We start from the raw sequence: 16,428 nt of genomic DNA, 5'->3' as shown, positions 1-16,428 counted from the left end.
CACATACTGTCTTGGACAGCCAGTCCCGGACAGACTCGTACTTGCACAGTACTTTACTGTACACTGTTTGTGTGGCAAGCAGATTCCATGGCAGGTGCACACACCCTGACCCAGTTGCTCACTTACAAGGGACCTGACTGAGCCTCAGTTATCCCCAGCCATTCCCAGTCCAGAGTCCTGAGCCCCGCAGACAGCAGCCTCTATTTCCCTGCTCCCTTATTGGAGTCTAGTTGGTAGTTTGGGGGTTCCCTTTACTTTTACATTAGTTAAAGGAGTTTTCTCAGGGATTTACATATTGTTGACCTATTGTCAGGATAGGTCATTAATATGAGATTGGTGGGGGTCCGACTCCTAGCACCCCTGCAAATCATCTGTTGAGGAGAACGCAGCGCTCCCATAAGCGCTGCGGCCACCTCACAGCTTACCATGCCCAGCGTCATCCATAAGATAGCGGCTCTGCTTGGTATTGCAGTTCAGCCCCATTCATTTGTTATACAATGTACGTGACGTCACATGGCCTAGGAAGTTTGGTATAGTTTTCTGTAATATTTACCAGAAAAAATGAACAGTGCAGCGAAACATGGAAGAACAGATGGTCAGGGAAAATGGAGGGAGGGGGCCCAAGTTGGGTAAACAGCACCAGGCCCATGATGCACTTAATCTGCCCCTGGTTACACCCAGTATCAACCTTTGTAAAATGAAACTGCAAAAGGCATCCTCTCCAGCCATGAGAAAATATATTCATCCTTAGGTCGTAGTCAGGGGAGGGAAGCAGATTAAATAACCAAGTGTAAAGTCATCTGCCGACTGGTGGAACATAGCTGTAAAGATGAAGTCATGGTTAGTGACATGAGCACAGCATTCCCCTGTCATCTCAGCCAACTTCTTTTCCTTTTGGATCTATGGGAAGAAGACTTAACCCTATAGTGAGAGATATTTCATGTAAGTTTACATCACAGCACTTGTCTGCACTGGGCCATACACCTCTCCAGGGGCCTTCCTTCCGTCATCATGACACTATACACTTCATTGTGATGTCACAGTACTACCACCTCCATCATTCTAGACTGACTCCTAGTTACAGCCATTTTCTTCCTTACCATGCGGAAAGACACAAAGTGGCAATGAAGCTCCAGGTGTTCCTACAGGTCACCACCATCCTACTGTGGCACTTTATGGATTGTGCCACTGGCTTTCCTTACCCTGGAAGTAAGTATGCAGATCTGTATATATAAAGAAGTTGTTCCGCGATCACTCAAAAACGCAACCATCGATTTGAATGAAACTTGGTATACACATCCTTTGGACGTACCATTCCTGAGATATTCCCCAAAAATTACCTGCATTAGCCAATACAAGCCTGCAAGTCTTTCTCTTCATACCCCAACTGCCATACACACGGTCACATGTCCCTTATCAGCCAATAGAAGCTCGGAGGCCCTTAGTCCCTACATACACACAGTTTTACTCCAGGTTTCCATAACAACCCTGCCATTTTTCTTCACTGTTGTAGGTCGGCTTTAGGCTAGGGCTACACAGCTACATGTGGCTCGTGACAATAAGTCGCAGGGCACAACTACACTGCTACATGTGTCGCGCAACATTTTTTATAATGATACTCTATGGTGTTGCACTGCGACGCGACAGTCTCAGAAAAATCCATCTTGGATGGATTTTTTGCAACTGTCGTGTCGCAGTTGCAGAATATCACATGTCGCAGTGTGACACGATAGCCTAATATTATAAAAATTGTTGAGACAAAATGTTGCGCGTGTAGCCCTAGCATTAAAGGGGCAGGGCACTGTGGAGGTCACTGTTAAAGGGGCGGACACTGTGGAGGTCACTTTTAAAGGGGCGGACACTGTGGAGGTCACTGTTAAAGAGGCGTTCACTGTGGATGTTACTGTTAAGGGGGAAGGCCAGTGTGGAGGTCACTGTTAAGGCAGCAGGGTACTGTGGAGGTCACTGTTAAGGCAGCAGGGTACTGTGGAGGTCACTGTTAAGCGGGCAGGCCCCTGAGGAGGTCACTGTCAAGGGAGTGGAGTGCTGTGAAACTCACTCTTAAAGGGGCGGGCTGCTGTGAAGGTCAAAGTTAAGGCGATGGGCTGTTGTGGAGGTCCCATTTTAAAGTGGCGGGGGCACTGTGGGAGGGTCAGTGTTAAGGGGTGGGGAACTGTGGAGTTCACTGTTAAAGGGGCGGGGTGCTGTAGAGGTCACTGTTATGGCGGATACTGTCTATCTTTTAACGACACACATGAATGGATGGGTTTCTGCAGGCCCCATTCAGATGAAAGGAACTCATTTTCAGTTGCAGAAATTTCTGCAACAAACTCTACTCCATGTGAAGCGCCCTTCTGGCACACCTATTGCTGTTATTTTAGGCCTGTTTAGAAAATCCTGGCTATTCTTCTAAACCAATGGCCTCCACTCTCCAGTCATAAAAGTCAGCTTTAGGCCTCATGCACACGACCATTGTTTGGGTCCGCATCCGAGCCGCCGTTTTGGCAGCTCAGATGCGGACCCATTCACTTTAATGGGGACGCAAAAGATGCGGCCAGCACTCCATGTGCTGTCCGCATCCGTGGCTCCGTTCCGCGGCCCCGTTAAAAAAAATATAACCTGTCCTATTCTTGTCTGCGCTTTGCAGACAAGAATAGGCATTTATATTGCCAGCGCCCGTTCCATTCTGCAAATTGCGGAAGGCAACACAGGCGGCTTCCGTTTTTTGCAGATCTGCGGCTTGCGGACCGCAAAAAACGGCACGGCCATGTGCATGAGGCCTTATTAATGTAATATTATAGCTAAAGTGTAGTCAAACATTCTCTTCCCCTCTAGCATGTGGAAATCGTCCTCTGGCAAGCTCTGACCTAGGCTCACGCATTGTTGGAGGGAAAGACGCCCTACCTGGGTCCTGGCCGTGGTTAGTCAGCATCCAGCAGCCCATCGATGAAGAGACTTTTATACACCTGTGCGGAGGCTCTCTCTTCAACACCCAGTGGATTCTGACAGCCGCCCACTGCTTCAAGGATCAAGATGAGTAAGAAATGACTTTGCTCTCTGTGTTAGTAGAGTATGCAATCAGAAAGCTCTCGGAGTATGCCTAGATTTTTATGCTGAAGATCGGTATAGGTCTCATGCCCGCAGCCTGGAGTCTGCTCGGCGGCACACAGAGTCTTGTACGGTTATTCTCCTCCTCTATATGATCTTGAAACCTTACGGTATATCAGACATATAAAGCTGCATACAAAAAATAACTATACCAGATGTACAGAATAATGTACAGCACCAAAGGCTCTCTGCAAATGTATGTTAAAAGTGTGTCCTGCTGGAATGCGTGTGGCAGGCTTATATCTGGATACCCTTTTCATAGAATTTACTGTAAATTGACATAGGGCATGGTGACACCAAGTTGTCCATTTTATTCATAAATTTCTAGGAATAGCACTGTACAGAATTATAAAAGATGTTCCAGAATTATTATTTCATGGAGAAAACATGCAGTATGTACTAAAACATACATGTTAGAAATTATGACAGGCCCTCTTTAGAGATTTGTAGCCAGGGCTGGGACAAGGTCCACCACCAACAGAGGCTGAGCTGCCCAAGTGCGATCCCCCCACCCCGGGGCGTTCCTTGTAATTTTACCCCATCCAGAACCCCATCAGACCTCAGATCAGACGGAAAAGAATATTATCTGTAACGTTACATTACCCTACTTCGTGAGATTTCCCTACCTCTAAACTTCCGGTCGCACTGCTAATGACGTGAGGAGGCGTTCCTGAGTTTTGACGATCTGCGCATGCGCAAACGGACAGTTTATAGAAGATCTCAGCGGAGTTCAGCTGCACACCGGGACACTGCGCATGCGCCGGAGAGCCTCAGTAGGGAAATATTACGGCCCAGTGCGCATGCGCACAACTTTGATTGACAGGGCCAGGTGTGACGACATTTTCACTGCCTGGCTCTGTCAATCAAAGTGGAGAGAGTTAAGCAGTTGCAGAGGGAACAGAGCCTCTAGATGTAATGACAACGCCCCTGTTGCTCCTAGAGGCTCATTTGCCTATATTAAAACGTAATTTTTCTCAGCAATGTGGGCACATATGAACATGGGACCAACACAGAGGTCTTCAGCTGCCATGCGCACATGCAACAGGTCAGACAGTTTCATAGGAACAAATCTGCTAACAGATGTCCTTTAATGTTTAAAGGGCCACTGAGTTTTCACAAAACCTTTCAAAAAACATATCATAAGTTTTGATCAGTGGGGGTTTGAGTGCTGAGACGGAGCAGAGGGAAGCACTCACATATCCCACTCTCTGGAGAAGAGGAAGTTAGACAGGCTCAATACAAAGTCTATGGGACCATCTTAATTTGATCTAATTCAGTGAGAAGAGACAGCACTATGCAAGCACTTCTCTCTCCTTACTTTTCCACTGATTGTCTCAGCACTCAGACCCCACCGATCAAAACTTTTGATATGTCTTGATAATATATCAAGAGTTTTTTGAAAACTCTGCGACCATTTAAAAAAAGATGGGGACCTTTTTTAAGCTTTAAGGGCTGTTTCACACGAGCGGATGCCGTGCGTGGCATCCGCTCCGTGAATGACAGCCAAGACCCGATGCAGACTGCAGAGGCACGGAGCATTAACATGACTGATAATGCTCCGTGCCTCTCTGTGATCTCTTTACTACGAAATCACAGTGACAACTATATCTCATTGTGATTTCGTAGTAAGAAGGTCACAGAGAGGCACGGAGCATTATCAGTCATGTTAATGCTCCGTGCCTCTGCAGTCTGCATCGGGTCTTGGCACTCTTTCACGGAGCGGATGCCACGCACTGCATCCGCTCTTGTGTGAAATAGCCCTAAGGCTAGGTCTACACGGCGACATTTGTTGCAACTACACTGCAACATTTGTAGCGCGACATTTTGTAGCACAAAGTCGCTCAACAATTTTTATAATGGCAGTCTATGGTGTCGCACTGCAACATGCGACATGCTGCGACTGCGACGCAACAGTCGCAGAAAAATCCATCTCGAATGGATTTTCGGTGACTGTTGTGTCGCAGTCGTAGCATGCTACGGTTTTATCTCCGGCGAAAAAAACTGAAGACTTGCCGGAATGCCGGATCCGGCATTTTTCACCATAGGAAAGCATTAGTGCCGGATGCCGCATTTAAAATACCGGAATGCCGGATACGTCCTTCCGGTCTGCGCATGAAGTCAATGTTACTGAGCTGCAATACCGATTACAGCTGCTATTCTATGCACAACATCCTGAGGATAGGTCATCATTATCCATTACTGGATAACCCTTTTAACATTTTATTTGTTAATGGCAGCACTCCAAAATAGAAAAAAGTTCCTTTATTTCCTCATTGTGACATTTTAATTCCACCTGCTAGTGCTACCATAAAATAGGAAGGTGCCTCTTAAACCAATGTGACATAGGGTTTTGATGTTAATTGGCCTCAAATTATTCTTATATGTTCTTGATGCTTCTGGTATACAGCCCAGTTCTCAGTTTTTACATGCACTTTTTTTTTTGTCCCAGTTAGGCCTCCTGCACACGACCGTATGGCTTTTTCTGTATTTTGCGGTCCGTTTTTCACGGATCAGTTTTTAAGTTTTTTGTTTCAGTAGTGTTTCCGCTTCCGTTCCGCCGTTCCATTTTTCCGTTTGTGATCTGTTTTTTGCAGAATGCAGAAAACGGAACGGAAACGGAAGGCCTTAGGCTGCTTTCAAACAGTCAGTGTTTGTTCAATGTTTGATCTGTGATTACCATCAGTGATTGTGAGCCAAAACCAGGTGCGGGTCTAAACACAGAAGAGGAGGAAATCTTTCCTTTAGGCCTCATGCACACGACCGTTGTTCTGGTCCGCATCCGAGCCGCAGTATTTGCTACTCAGGTGCGGACCCATTCACTTCAATGGGGCCGCAAAAGATGCGGACAGCACTCCGTGTGCTGTCCGCATCCGTTGCTCCGTTCCGTGGCCCTGCAAAAACAAAATAGAACATGTCCTATTCTTGTCCGTTTTGCGGACAAGAATAGGCATTTCTACAATGGGCCGCCTGTTCCGTTCCGCAAATTGCGGAAGGCACACGGGCGGCTTCCATGTTTTGCGGATCCGCGTTTTGCGGACCGCTAAAAACTGAACGGTCATGTGCATGAGGCCTTATAGCTTATCTCTGAGAAGTTTCAACTCCCGGTTTTGGCTCACAATCACTGATGAAAATCAGTAGTCAAACACTGACTGTGTGAACGCGATTTGTAAATCTTCCTGCATACAGAGGCCAGCACACTAAATACCAATTATCTGCCTTAGGGCTCGTTCACACGAACGTGTGTTGCCCGTTGCCGTATTGCGGACCGCATTTGCGGATCCGCAATACACGGGCACTGTTCCGTGGCCATTCCGCATCACGGATGTGGACCCATTCATTTCAATTGGTCCGCATATCCGGAGATGCGGAACAGTGCGGAACGGAACACTACGGAAGCACTATGGAGTGCTTTCTGGGGTTCTGTTCCGTGCTTCCGCACCGCAAAAAGATAGAACTTGCACCGCAAAAAGATAGAACTTGCTTTTTTGCGGAACGGAAGGATCGCAGACCCATTCAAGTGAATGGGTCTGTGATCCCCATGCGCCTGCACCATGGACGGTGCCTGTGCATTGCGGACCGCAATTTGCGGTCCACAGCACGGGCTTCACACGTTCATGTGAACGAGCCTTAACAGCAGAGAAATTCAAATTTAGAAAATTGCAAATTTTTCCAAATTTTTGGTAAATTTGGGATTTTTTTTAGACATACTGTAAAGGTGAAATGTATCTACTCAGATTTAGCACTATCATGAAGTGCAATGTGTCATGAGAAAACAATCTCAGAATGGTTTGGATAAGTAAAACGTTCCAAAGTTATTACCACGTAAAGCGACACGTCAGATTTGCAAAACATGGCCTGGGCAGGAAGGTGAAAAACGGCTGTGTCCTCAAAGAGTTAATGGGGTTAGAAATGTAAGAGCTGACATAAGGTAACATTGTCCAGGTGTGATACTCTCCTGCCTGGTTAGGAATGACAGACTTGGGCTTGCATCATGGATATCTCTGATTTTCACATTTTCAATGTTGGTTGCCACGTTACCATTTATGAGGGACACCGGGCTAATTATTGTAGGAACTGTGGTGCAGACACTCAGAAGTCAGCGCGGTATTGCTTGCTACAGTATCATTTACCGATGGAGATAATTTGTGCATCATTGTAGTGCAGCAAATACAATTGAGCACAAACCATGATACATCACAACTGTCCTTCTGGGAATCTGCTCTCAGCAGCTTCTGGCTCACAGCGTGACATCTGTAAATGCAGAAAACACAGGTTCATTGGTTGATGAAACGAACTAACAAGACAGAATTTCTCTCAAATCCCAGTGGAGACCGTACAGTAAGAAAGAGTCAAATGGTATCAAAGGCAGGAGTAGAGCTGACAGAAGCCGGCAGATGAATAACTAGGTCACGGAAGAAACTCGTCTGCTGGATCTGAGTGTCAGTGCATGCTCTGCTGGAAATTCTAGTCTTTTAAGCCCATGGTTCACTTTGCCGAGCCGTTCTATATGCTGGATTAAGAAATTACAATTGTGTGTAAATGACAGTACGCTACTAAATAGTGCACTGAGGATTATTTATCACATTTCATTACAATAGAAGTAGTTTTACGATGATTTATAATAAGACCTTTCTAAGAAATGCAGATTGTAGTGAACAATAACAGCAATAAGAACAATTTAGTCTACTTTTCTCAAAAAGAGGGCTGATTTAGGCCATATCATATAATATCTAGTTGCTTATATCCTCTAATGTCATCACTTCTGTTGTTTCAGCTATGTCTACTCCTGGAGATTGGTGTTTGGACTCCATAAACTGTCAGTTCTCGCCCCAGGAACGCAGATTCGGGGCATATCCAAAAAGATAGAACATGAGAATTATAACCCCGACACAGAAGTCAATGACATCGCCCTGGTGGCTATGGATCGGCCAATCTCTTACAGTAAATACATTCAGCCCGCGTGCCTTCCTCAGAAAACTGCAGATCTTTCACTCATGACTGATTGCCACATTGCTGGCTGGGGCACCCTGGAAGAAAGCGGTACTTCTGATACAATACTATACTATATTCTAATTGTACTATTTATCCCGACCTCCATTTATACGTTGATAGGGTACCCTCGCCTATTAGTCAGAGCAGAGAGGGGCTACCAAGATTGTCTTTTTCTCCTGAGAACCCTGCACCTCCATGCATTTCATGGGCAGCAAGACCATGCAAGGCATCATATCTCCTTGTGGTAGCAGGGAATTGAACACTTGCTGCAGGAAACCATGTCATCAACTTATTGTTGAGGCCTGGGGCAGATTTAGTAATCCTATAGATGGTGTAACCTTACACAGGCTGTCTAGACCTGCACCAGAATTATCACAGGGGCTCTGGCTGGGTGATACATTTGATGCATGGTCTAGCTATACCATCTATTGGTCAACTTATTTTGCATCAGAATTTTACACCAGACATTGTGGCTCAGTTCTGCTGCAAAATATTGTTAAAACACACCCCTTTTCCATTACACTTTGTACCTTTAAAGAGCTAGACGCAATAGATGTGCCAAATTAAGCCATAAAATGCAACAAATTGTGCCAAATTTAGGTTTGGGTTCCCTCACATTAGTAAATGTGGGCCATTGTCCATAGTCAACGACCCTTTTAAATTAGCTCTTCTGGTAATATTACCAAAGTGAGAAACATATTTGTTGATTATTTTTATAGTTATTTTTTCTTGAAGAGAAGGAAAAAATATAGTGCCATAGGCATTTTGCATAGATTGATTAATATGAAACAAATCTTCCTTAATAGGCAAACTCATGCTTTGTAGTCTATAATAAATATGCAGAATATCTCCCCAAGATCATTAGAACATACAGCAATGAATGTCCTTTTCCTAAGCTCATTGTATCCTGTAATGATTAACCGTGAAAACATTCCCACATTAGAAGACATTCTTGTTCCATTTGAAGATGGCTTTCCATTTTGGCTACCCTATGGAAAAAGAGAGCTAGTGCATGAATTTGTTTTATATGGTATACAATGCAAACTAGGCAAATACCACACTGGAAAACCATGATATATCTCTGTCATACCATGTAACGCTAGTACTAAGGCTCTATTTAGTCAAATCTAATGTCAGCAAATAATGGTAAAGTAGTTAGAGAATGTAACGGTAGAGCTTGGTGCCCACCGACGTCCCGCTATCCGGGGTTGGCACAAGTGCCGCATCAATCACCTATCCCGGTGACCAGTCCCTGCTAGCTCTCCTCTCCTTTCCAGTTTCAGGGACATCTGCCATAGTCCAGTGTCCCACACTGGAGGCCACAGTCAGTTCCATGCTGCAAGCCCTCTTCCTGTCACCAGTAGGGCGCCTGACGCTTAAAGGGCTAGTACTCAATTAGCTCAATCTATGCCAGCCAATGGCTGGTCACCTTTGGGTCGTGTGCCTAGGCTTTAGGTTACTCGCATGCTAGTTTACCATTGAAGGTGTGCTTTTTCATTTGTCTGCCCGTTTACTGACTCTGATTCTCCGCTGCCTTCCCTGACTTCTGCCTGTTTATTGTATTGGCCCTCTGCGGTCTGCCATGACCTCTGATTGTTTTATGGATACGCACGTACTCTGCCTGTCCTGACCATAAGTATTGCCCTGTTCATCAGCATCTCTGACCTCCATGGGCCAGCTGCCAACTACACTGTGACTATTTCAAGAGGTAACAACCTGGTGGCTTCCCTGCAGCAGAGTCCAGATCTGTGTACAGGGGTTAAAGGATTAATACCATGGGAACCACCAGAATAATGCCCTTAGGTCTAGCCCTAAGCCAAACCGGTTAGTTGGTAAAGTGGGACTATTGTATGAGCCAGAATAGATAGTTATGCAGTAAGAGTGGCTCTTACTCTGACTGACCCATGCCCATCCATCCATCCAACATGCATCTAACAATCCTTTTAAAGGGGTTGTCTAAGTTAAATAAACTTCTACAGCTGAGGTAAATGTAATAAAATAAACAAAATTATGCTCACCTCTTTATTTTCTTTGTTTTCCTGCCGCTTCCTGCGCGGTACACCAGTTATCTCTGCTGGTTTGTTTTCCTTTCTGTACAGGGTGGGCCATTTATATGGATGCACCTTAATAAAATGGGAATGGTTGGTGATATTAACTTCCTGTTTGTGGTACATTAGTATATGTGAGGGGGGAAACTTTTCAAGATGGGTGGTGACCATGGCGGCCATTTTGAAGTCAGCCATTTTGAATCCAACTTTTATTTTTTCAATAGGAAGAGGGTCATGTGACACATCAAACTTATTGGGAATTTCTCAAGAAAGACAATGGTGTGCTTGGTTTTAACGTAACTTTATTCTTTCATGAGTTATTTACAAGTTTCTGACCACTTATAAAATGTGTTCAATGTGCTGCCCATTGTGTTGGATTGTCAATGCAACCCTCTTCTCCCACTCTTCACACACTGATAGCAACACCGCAGGAGAAATGCTAGCACAGGCTTCCAGTATCCATAGTTTCAGGTGCTGCACATCTCGTATCATCTGAAGGCAATCGTCTATGCAGTGAAGATACGAGATGTGCAGCACCTGAAACTATGAATACTGGAAGCCTGTGCTAGCATTTCTCCTGCGGTGTTGCTATCAGTGTGTGAAGAGTGTGAGAAGAGGGTTGCATTGACAATCCAACACAATGGGCAGCACATTGAACACATTTTATAAGTGGTCAGAAACTTGTAAATAACTCATGAAAGAATAAAGTTACGTTAAAACCAAGCACACTTCCCAATAAGTTTGATGTGTCACATGACCCTTTTCCTATTGAAAAAACAAAAATTGGATTCAAAATGTCTGACTTCAAAATGGCCGCCATGGTCACCACCCATCTTGAAAAGTTTCCCCACAAACAGGAAGTTAATATCACCAACCATTCCCATTTTATTAAGGTGTATCCATATAAATGGCCCACCCTGTATATCCCATACACACCATGTCACCACTGCAGTCATCACTGGCCTCAGAAGTCACGTACCTTACAGACAGTGATTACCTTCACGGTCCTACAAGCTGCTGTTTGTCCTGTACATTCCATGTCACTACTGCAAGTCACGTATCATACACTGTATAAGCCAGTGATTGGCTGCAGGGTGACAAGGTGTGTATAGGACATCACCAATGTAGCCAGGAAGATGATGTCAGGGCTAGAATACAGCCTTGGAAGTAGCAGGGGAGAAGAGTGGTATGGCTTTGTTGTCTTATATCATTTACTGCTACTGGGAAAGTACTTATTTAACTTAGACAACCCCTTTAAAATCTGTCACTCCTACTGCACCTGCTGCTCACTTGGATGTTATTACAATTAAGCTTCATTCAAATGGCTAACAAACAGGGACCATTGTTCCTGTATACATACTGCATTAGAGGTAAGAACCGTTTCCACAGGCCCAGACCTGCCTTTAAAATGAGCAACAGGGGACGGAAACTGGAATTGTTCCCTCCGCAGAGCAGAGTAGAAGTTATCTCCTTCTTATAATTTGTAAGTGGCCTCTGTGATAAATCAGCAAAAATCAATTTCTGTTCTACAGCTGGAAGTTATAAAATTCCATGTAGTGATATAGCTTGAGATTTTGATGTGTTATACTGTTAGTTCAATGTCTCCTAACTAATACTGTTTCCCTTGCAGCTATGGAACCATCAGATACTCTTCAAGAAGCTCGCGTACAGATGATTCCTGCCAAACGCTGCAATAGCACTACATGGTATAACGGTGAAGTGCGTATCTACAACCTATGTGCAGGCTATGAACAAGGAGGCATTGACAGTTGCCAGGTAATCACAGTGTGATGGAATGTATTTATAGGTAAACAAAAATATTAAAGGTATTTGCAATGATACTGTATATTTTCTCTTCTGCTCTATAGGGTGATAGTGGAGGACCACTGATGTGCAAGGAACCTAGGACTAAAATCTTTTCAGTGGTAGGAATAACCAGCTGGGGATCAGGCTGTGCGCAGGCACGAAGCCCAGGGGTTTATACCTCCACCCAATACTTTCTTAACTGGATCTTGGACAAAACTAAGTCCAACTCCACCATCAAGAAATCTCTTGGATAACCCTTGTTTTACATGTTAATACCACCTTCAACATGTTTTCTTAAAAGAATAAACATCATTTCTGCAGTATTACCTTGTATTTTTCAATATAGTCAAGTTGCCGACTTCAGAAATTATGTAGCACAAGTCTTCACAAGTTTCTAAAAATCCAGAAAGTAGCTTACCAGTGAGAGGGACCTTAGGATTTTACCCAGAGTGTTACAAAACTTAAACACATTTCAGTATTAGTCTATATATGCAAAGGAATCAAGCCCCTTTTGTGGCTTAGAACTTTATACATATTGGAAAAACTCATCTAATCCTGTCTAGACAATTTTACCAAAATTGGTGTATGCTAACGATACATTTGGTGCATCGTTAGACACACCTGTTTGATGGTGTACTTTGCAGTTAAAATTTTGAGTCAAAGGTGCCATTAAAAGATACAAATTTCTTCTATGGCCCTAATACCTGCTATTGCCCTTTTGACAGAAACAACTTCCAGCAGACATTTCATAAAATTATCTACAAGTCTCTAAAATCATTTTGGTGACCCCCAAGCATCTCATTGGGGGGGGGGGGGGGGGGTTAGATTCATGTCCTGACTTGGACAAAACCATTATTTTTTTAACCATACCTTGGTAGGTTTACTCATATATTTAGGGACATTGTAGTTTTTCAAGGTCCCTTTTAGTTTCAGTCCTCTGAGAGATTGCATCACAGTGTCCTCAAGTACCTTCTGGTACAAGATTCATGGTGGATTTAATGATGTTGTGCTGCCCAGACCCCAATGTTGCAAAGTTGCCCCAACCCATTTCCACTACAATGCTGTCCTGTTCGCATCAGATTCTTCTGGTGAAGTGATGTATTTGGTTGTTGGTTAACATGTCTTATGGCTGTCACAGTAGGGATCAGTGAGGCCCTGAACTTCATCTGCACTAATGTCCCTGCCTGCTTGCACGATCCGACCTAGACGACAGCCCACAGCTGGACAGCAGTCCCTTCCTTACGAAGTGCAGGGGTCTACAGGAAAAAAGGAAAGGACAAAATAATAAATAAAGTGACAGACACAGTGCAGATAACTGACTAGATGGGTTAGCTGAAAGAACCAGAAAGCTGAACAAACTGAATGGAAAATAGTGTGTAGACTCATACACACCTAAGTCAATACCAGGAAAATCCAACCTATTACCAAATCAGAAACCGGAAAACAGAAACATACCAAGCTAGAAGGTCAAACCAAGGAAATCTCGTCAAGTTCAAATCGTCAGGCAAAGAGGTAGTAGTCAGAAACACGCCAAGATCCAAAAATCCAGAGATCAGAAAAGCAATATAGCCAACTAATTCAGGGATAGACACCTTAATCACAGGCAACTGTGGCCAGCAGGTGCCTGTTTAAATAGGGCGCTCCCACAGATCACATGGAAAGAGTCATCATCATGATGTTGGACGTCCCAGCATCACTCCTGACTGGCTGGTGCTGCAGCCAGGTTACCAAGGCAAATAAGAGGCAAAATGGCACTGTGGTCAAGAAACTGTATATTGCAGTGTCTGTCTAGAACACATTGGGGCAGATTAATTAATCCTGTCTAATATTTAGACAGTGTAACCTTAGACAAAGCATTCTAAAGATTCTCCATTTTATGATTGTAGCTCAGGCTCTTAAGCCATGCCCCTTTTTTCAGCTATGCCAGGCTACTTTTCCACAAAGTCCGTTGTACAAAGCATGTATGCCAGCTTGTTTGGCATAAATTAAAGGGGTTTTCCGACTTAACAAAAAATATGGTCAATGCCAGTAAATGCTATGAAATAAAAGTCATCATATACTCACCTGTTGCTCCCTCACAATTCTCAGTGCCACAGCTCCACTCCTGGAGTTTGTACACAAGGCTGCCATGGTGGCACATGCTTGCTGTAGACAATCATAATCCCTCTGGCACACCTCCCAGGAGATCTAATTTGCACAGCTTCTTTCTAATGGTAGTTTAAAAGTGGTGCTGAACTTTAGGAACATTTTGATATATCCAGGGACGGACTGTGAACTGAAAGTGGCCTTGGAAAAAAAATAAAAATGGCCCCATGTTGTAGGCAGGTCCAAACTGATGGAAGTCAGCGCCAACACAAGTAGGCAGGGCTAGCATTACCATATTGCAGCAAATAATACCACCCCAGTAGAGCCAAATACCACTATAAAGCACAATATACTGCCCCAGCAGAACTGAATACCACAGTAACTGTCAAAGTTGTAGGATCCCGCGCTATGTAACAGACACGTCCCTCGGGTGCTGTAAGGGTGAGAGCTAATGATGCAAATTGGTAGGTTACAATCTCAATATGCAGCGTTCTCACCTGTAGTGTTATGCTGTCAGTTGTCCGTTGCCTCCGATATGTGTCTCCTCTCCAAAAGTCCTTCTTTCCTACTTTCCTATATTTTCTTGTTCCTTTATCTTTACTCCTCGTATTGGTTAGCTTATACATCACACCTCTAGGTACGGGTGCCTTCACGGGAAAAAGACCATCCAACGCATTTCGAAACACTCGTATTTCTTTTTTTTTTTTTATCATATCTTTATTTTATTATTATTGCCAGCATATTGAGATGTAACAATAACAGAAGGGCAACAAGCCCAAATATCGAGGAAGCGTACAAATTACAACGCATACATGGAAAAAATGTGTCTGTTGGACAACATACATAGGAACAGGCTTTCTGATAGGCCATATGTCAGGAGAGGCAGCATAACAACTACTAGGTAAGGCTCATGGACCTTAAAGCACTAAGTACATACAATGGAAAGTGCAAGCTCATTGGTGACTAACCAGGAGGCATAAATAACGGCAAAAATTGTTGGCTCCTAAATATGGAAAATAAACAATACGGAGGTAAACCGCATACAGAAGGCATTAATACAGGGTGATCTCAACCAGATCTCGACCGACACCAGTCCATCCAGGGGCCCCATGTCACCAGGAATTTATCATGTGAAAGAGTCTCCCAGCTTGACAATTCTTCAAACCTACAGATCTCGTTTGCTCTAAGTATCCAGTCAGCAGTGGAAGGGGCTCTGTCGGACAGCCAATTCAAAGGAACCAGTAATTTGGCCGCAGCCAGTAAATGGGCTAATAAAGAGCGCTTGTGGAGAGAAGAATCTGATGAGGGAACATTAAGGAGAACCAGAGAAGGAGAGAGCTTGGGACCCGGAGGAATGATCTGTTGGAGGAGTCCACCAAGCTCGGACCAGAAAGGAGAAATGCCTTCGCACGACCACCATATGTGAGATAGTGTGCCGACTGCCTTGTGACATCTCCAACATATCGGGGGAATACTCATATCAATTTTATGCATCATATCTGGAGAGCGGTACCATTTTGTAGAAACACTCGTATTTCTTTGTCAGGGATAGGTGCGTATGTTAATTCTCCTCCTTATATAGGTGTTCTGTTCTCATGGTTACTTGTGCACAGAATAGAGGCTAACCTTTAACTCTTTGATTGCCAACCTTGCCATCCTTATTAATATAGCAATCTCTAATAGAGATGCACTGTAAGAGGGTGTTATTATAGTTGTTTCTAGAGATGGCCTCGCGATTCGCCGAACATGCGAACATATGGAGAAATTCGCGCCCGCCATATTCTTTTACATTGTGAAGAACTTTGACCCATGACACATCCATCAGGTGGTACAGAACAGCCAATTGAGCCATTTAAGCACATGGACATACCCCCTATCTTATAAATAAACCTGATCTGGCTGCCATATTACATTCAGTGTTTTGCCAGTGGTTGCTGTGTGGAGCAGGGACAGGCTGTTAGGGACACCAAACGCTAGCTAATAGGGCCACAAAAGTCAGTTTAAGGACTAGTATAGGTGTGCTATCGATAGGTGTGATACACAGAGGGGTGCGATATACTTATAATATACTTTTATAATGAGTCAAAAACACATAGATCTATATAGTGATCACCTGGAAGTCAGAGGGCTAGGGGCTTACTAAGGGCATTTTTATATAGGGTAAGGTTCCAGACGAGGTCGCTCTTATCAGGGCGGGTGGTCTGTGGTTAGGCTATCAGGGCCAGAATAGCACCCCCCTGTATGCAATATCAGGGACAGTTCTTTGCCCACCCTGTCCTTCAATACCACATCATCATCTAGCCCAGGGATGGATGTTTTTTTGCTTTCCCTCCTGGATTCATCGATGTGCACTGGTACCCCCCGGATTTTGGTAGGACATATGGTTTCT

General features: G+C 44.2%; 1 protein-coding gene across 1 annotated transcript; it reads left to right on the top strand.

Moving 5' to 3' along the window:
* Nucleotides 1-1,124: 1,124 nt before the first annotated feature.
* On the top strand, nt 1,125-12,208 carry LOC120986123 (acrosin-like). The gene is made up of 5 exons (XM_040414491.1): nt 1,125-1,209; nt 2,836-3,037; nt 7,883-8,148; nt 11,779-11,924; nt 12,017-12,208. Exons 1-5 carry the CDS (start codon nt 1,125-1,127, stop codon nt 12,206-12,208), a joined length of 891 nt encoding a protein of 296 aa, XP_040270425.1.
* The last annotated feature ends 4,220 nt before the right edge of the window (nt 12,209-16,428 follow it).

This window comes from Bufo bufo, chromosome 1 (genome assembly GCF_905171765.1).
Source record: "Bufo bufo chromosome 1, aBufBuf1.1, whole genome shotgun sequence".
In the NCBI taxonomy this organism is placed as follows: domain Eukaryota; kingdom Metazoa; phylum Chordata; class Amphibia; order Anura; family Bufonidae; genus Bufo; species Bufo bufo.
The sequence above is the reverse complement of the archived record's forward strand: the minus strand, read 5'-3'. Positions and strand labels throughout refer to the sequence as shown.